The sequence below is a fragment of the Ruditapes philippinarum genome, unplaced genomic scaffold (assembly GCF_026571515.1).
Source record: "Ruditapes philippinarum isolate M1 unplaced genomic scaffold, ASM2657151v2 ctg1021_1_1_1_1, whole genome shotgun sequence".
NCBI lineage: Eukaryota > Metazoa > Mollusca > Bivalvia > Venerida > Veneridae > Ruditapes > Ruditapes philippinarum.
The window spans coordinates 191,932-197,354 of record NW_026864430.1 but is presented as its reverse complement, the minus strand read 5'-3'; the positions used below and the strand labels follow the sequence as shown (position 1 = coordinate 197,354).

Below are 5,423 nucleotides of genomic sequence, written 5' to 3'. Positions count from 1 at the left end.
ATTTTTTAATGAGTTCCTGGAGAATGCACAAAAAACAACTTTTAAAGTCATCCTTTAACACACAAAAAACTACGCACTTGCAATAAATAAACTTTAGTTATGACCAATCAAACTAGAGAGAACTTAAATTGGGCCACTTCAATAATTAAAATAATTACTATCTAGACTAGAACGGGTTGGGTCTAATTCTGTACTGGGATGAGGTGACTATCCGTGAATTCCGACCATACTTTTCATTGCTGGCTACTAGTAGATTTAGTAGCTTCTAACATCAATAAGTAATACATATCTGTATCGGCCTATCCTTGGAGGAAACTTATGAATTCTATTGTAAATCTATTTTACAGCTTCTACAATTAACAGATAGTTTTAAAATGCAAAATGCCATTTGTATTTCTAATGTAAAATCATGATGAGTTAAGATATCGTTCATTTTACATAAAAAACAACCGTGCTTTGCGTTTCAGAACCATTAAAATTTATCAACGCGATACACCGAGTTTAAATTTTACATAAAAAAGCAACTTCAGAACCATCTTTTCGTTCTTTGCCAGTTCTTTATTTACGAGAATGATGTGGTCTTACAAATGTAGTATTATACCTTAATATGTAATATATTTATTACTGTATATAACATCCGTATATCCATTGTGATTATTCTATTTCTAGGTATACACTACCTTAATTGTTACCCGTCATCCATCATTAAAACAAAAATCATTAAAGGACGGCCACCGTGCCAGTGACCACGGCCACGGTGACACAGTCACCGTACCATATAAGAATATTTGCTTCACTTGTATAGATTCATTGTCGTATACAATATACAGGAAACATGTTCTTTGTTTTTGGAATCGTTTTTCTAAATATAGACTTATCTGCTCATGCCGTTCAAACTTTATACACGTTATCCCCATGTACAACTTTGCACAGTTTTCACCATTTTGTTGGTATAACCGTGGAGGATTGCATCTTGGAATGTCGGCGTCGGACTTTATGCGCAGCGGTTAACTACAACAACTACGTTAAACATTGTGCCCTCAGGAATAGTTCGGGACTAGCGCTTAGTGGGTTAGAACCTAAATGGTGTTTTGATGTTGTCGTAAACAACGAAACTATCGAGCTGGATGGACCATGCAACGAAAATCCTTGCAATGAAACTTCCATGTGCATAGACTCTAGTAAGCCCCCGTTCTTTAGATGTATAATAGTATATTGTAAATCGGAAACAGATATTGTGAACGCTTCGTTTAGGATTAAACCACTGAGTTCTGTGGGCGACAAAAATGAGCTTGTTTGCGACAAAGGATTTACTCCAATAGGTCCATCATCTGTGACTTGCCTTAGTGACGGAAACTGGTCTTCTACGGATTTTGAATGTTTAAAGAATTGCCCATCTATTCCGATCAAATCGTCTGCACTAGTTTCATCGTGGTCAACGTATAGGTTTGTTGATAACACTATCGCCACATTTAATTGCAAAAATGGTTATTATAATATAACAGATAGGACAATAGTTTGTAACAAGACTGGCACATGGTCTGAGTTCGAGTGTTTACCGTACTGCCACCAAACAGACATCGTGCCGATACCAAACGGTGGTCCAACACCCGGTAACATCTATACAATTTTTGAGCAAGCCAAGTACATGTGTAACAGCGGATATTATTTGTCTGACGGTATACCGGAAATAACATGCGGAAACGACGGGAAATGGTCAGCGCCTCAAGTTGAATGTTATCCGTTTTGTCAACTTCCGGCAGTAGCAAATGGGATTTTTCAGGTAAGTGTGTTCTAAGTAAAAGCTGGACGACTCTGCTTCTCATGGAATACTCAGGAAAATTATAATAACTTAAATTGATGCGAACTCAAATTACATTATTGACTTTTGATTTGTAAACTCACCTTGATATGTCGGTTATATCTGCATAGTATCTTCTAATGGATCTTTTTTTGCAGTCTGACAGAATGTTAGGTAATTGAGGTTGGAAAAGGTAATGTTACCGATAAATTAGCATCACCAGAAATGTATACGGGCGATTCACTTCAGATGTCACGACATTACATATTTCGGTTAATGTTAATCATTTCATGATTATTCAACATTATCATCCAGGTTGCTTGCGGAGCGTCGGTGGTTCTACTCGGGTGCTAGATATTTTCCTCCACCAGTGAAGCTGGAAAGTTGCCACACGACCTGTACTGTTAGAGCAACGTAAATCACAGCCACGAAATCAAAACATTCTAGATTAAGTTGCTCTACGAGGGGTGTTCAAATTTGAATGCAACTAGGCCAATATCTTGCTTTTTACTATGTTTTGCACGAACTATGAACAATTATTGCATAGATGGTTGTGTAACCTCTTAATTTATACAACATATGTGTAAATCAGTTCAGTCGAACTTTGACAATAGCTCGAACAATCGATCTTTTGCAAATATCATCACTGTCAATGAGACCTTGGTTCACTTTTATGAGCCCAAGCGAAAAATACATAACACAATATGGGCAACCAAAGGAAGTCAAAGACCTTGCATAGCAAAACATACCATGAGCGTTAAAACGTCCTGTATGTTTTTTTTTACCAATCGAGGTCCTGTTATTTAAATTGCCTTACCAAAGGGTAAATCTGCAAATGCCAAGTTTTAAAAAGGCAAGGTCCTTCATAAATGAAAGAAATATTTCAAAAACCGTCGACCAGCAACAGGTCTCCGTGGTGTCAGGTTGTTGGATGACAATGCTTCTTAACACAAAGCGGCCATTATACGAGAATATCTGAAACAGGAAAAGGTAGCCTCCATATTCGCCAGATCTTGTCCCTTGTGACTTTTTCCTATGTCCGAGGCTCAAAAAACACCTTGCTGAAAGAAAAATATCAAACGCGAAAAAGTCTCGGTTCGGCTTAACAGTATACCTCGAAAAGATTATGAAACGCATTTAAAAATTGGATTAGTATACTTAAATTTTGTATATCACGTGGTGGTGAGTATTTTTAAGGATTGAGATAATTGTTTCGGCACTGTTTGTGAAGCTCTTCTGAAAATTGGCAGGTTGCATTGATATTTGAAGACTCCTTGTACCCCCTGATGTAAAATTACTAATAGTTTCTTTATAAAAGTTTAATTACTAAATAATTAACGGTAGTCCAGAGGAAAACACTGGTACCTAACCCCCAAGTCTCTAAACTACATTACAAAGGACATCTGCAGGGCAGGAGTAGCGGGGGGGGGTTAGAACAAACATACCCTGAATTTCTAGTCACACAGTATTAACACTAGATCACTGCGTCTGCTCTAAAGAGGTGTCCACAATAGGTTAAATGTTTATTTTTATTGTAGAACCTACCAGCCCAACCTATCAAGAAAGATGTTTCTGTGACGTACACATGTAACTCGGGATACTATACCCATCCTGATGTTTCCCAGCCAACTGCTGTATGTCTGCTCACTGGCGAGTGGCAATACGCTGCCGCATGTTACAAATATTGTTCCGACGCACCCAACTACCGATGGGAAAAAGTCGAAGGATATTCAACCGGGGCCCCGTATAAAATAGGAACATCCGTTCAGTACAGATGTGACACTATAGCAATGCATTTTACTGGAAGTAATGTCAGAAATTGTAAAAGTGATGGTTCGTGGGACGGAGAAGTCCATTGCTGTGGACCATGTTATGATTATGAGAGAGGGAAGTGTAGATGTTCATGTTGGCCATGCTGAGTCGTAATGAATTTATATCACTGATTGCATATCTATAACAGCTTAAAATTTTACCAAAGTTTTACCACATGTGATATAATTATACTCATATTGCAGAAATTAACACGTGCATTAAACGTTATTGGTACAAAATATGTGATGAAAAAGTGCCACACAAGAAAAACGAAACTTTCAAAGAGTACGTAATACACACACACGGACACACACACACGAACGCACGCACGCACGCACTAACGCACACAACACAACTTCGACATTTTCCAAAACCATGAAAATATTACTTTTGAAAGTTTCATTTTCCTTGTTATTTTTAGCATGTGACATATTATATATATACATGTATATATATTGATTTTAATGCTTAGTATTAAATTTTTAAAGTTTTGTCGGTCCGTCTGTCAATCCATACATAGAAAGACATTACGGAGTAAAGTTTGAGAACTATTTGACATGATGTTCATTTTGTACAAACCGTCAATAGTGCGACGTTTGAAGTTAAATAGGTCAACATAAGATTCTATCCCAAAAAAAGTAGATTTTATATGCTAGCCATTAGTAAGGTCATATTGCATGAGCAGCTCCTGTCCGGAGTCCGGTAACCCTGCCTCCATGCAACGACTGCTTGAAAACGGTCAAAAAGATCAGTTATTGGTCAAGCAGATTTACAAGGTATGGATATACGACTAAATCATATGGCTGATAGTAAAATTTACCTTAAAAGGGGCCGATTAGCACAGCTGCATGAATCTAGTGTTAGAAAATCCTTTAACGTGTTTTCTCTCTAACTACTGCACCACACACACACACACACACGCACACACACACACACGCACGCACGCACGTACACACTTATATGATATAATGTAGAATGAAGGAAATATTCCCGAATCCTCCAATTGCGGCATTTAGAAGTGATAATAACCTACAGGATATTCTTGTTCATAAGAAACACAATAAACTATTTTTTCAACAGCCGAATTCCTGTGCTCCTTGCAGATCCAAAAAGTGTGCGATTTGTCCGTACGTTATTGAAGCAGACACATTCATTGGTTTGAACGGGGCCTCGTATAAGGTTCGAAATCAGATAACGTGCAAATCTACGAATGTGGTGTATGCAGTTTATTGTAAGCGTTGCAAACGTTATATTTATGTTGGAGAAACAGGGGATACGTTGTACCAAAGACACCTTCTAAATTTATCCAGAATACGAACCAAGTACAACGATCCGTTAGCGGCGCATTTTTACACGAACGACCACACAGTTAATGATTTTTTAATAATGGGGTTGGAAAAGCTATACCGGAATGACCAATACAGAAAAACAATAGAAAATTTGTGGAAAAATGAATTAAGAACCTATAGACCATATGGAGTTAATACCAAAGAATAACGCGGCAGTAAACAACGCCACGGCGGGCGTCGTTCATTGACGTTCCATTGTTTTGTTTTTATATATGTGTATGTAAAATAAATGCTGCTGAAGAAGGCCGCAAAGCCGAAACCCACGGCAAATTTAAATTAGCGTTTTTGCTTATATATACGGCAAGTTAGAGATTTTACTATATATATATATATAATGTAAATAATATTAGATGTTATGTATATTAATATTCATTTTTCGTTGTTGTTTCGTAATTGTAAATTGTATTATTTCTATTGTTTCTGCAACAAATAACATGTATATAAAGTGTAAGACGCATTGT

General features: G+C 37.2%; 1 protein-coding gene across 1 annotated transcript; it reads left to right on the top strand.

The window, feature by feature from the left end:
• Positions 1-300: 300 nt before the first annotated feature.
• Positions 301-5,141, top strand: LOC132725530 (sushi, von Willebrand factor type A, EGF and pentraxin domain-containing protein 1-like). The gene is made up of 2 exons (XM_060710663.1): positions 301-1,783; positions 3,340-5,141. Exons 1-2 carry the CDS (start codon positions 836-838, stop codon positions 3,718-3,720), a joined length of 1,329 nt encoding a protein of 442 aa, XP_060566646.1. The 5' UTR covers positions 301-835; the 3' UTR covers positions 3,721-5,141.
• Positions 5,142-5,423: the final 282 nt, after the last annotated feature.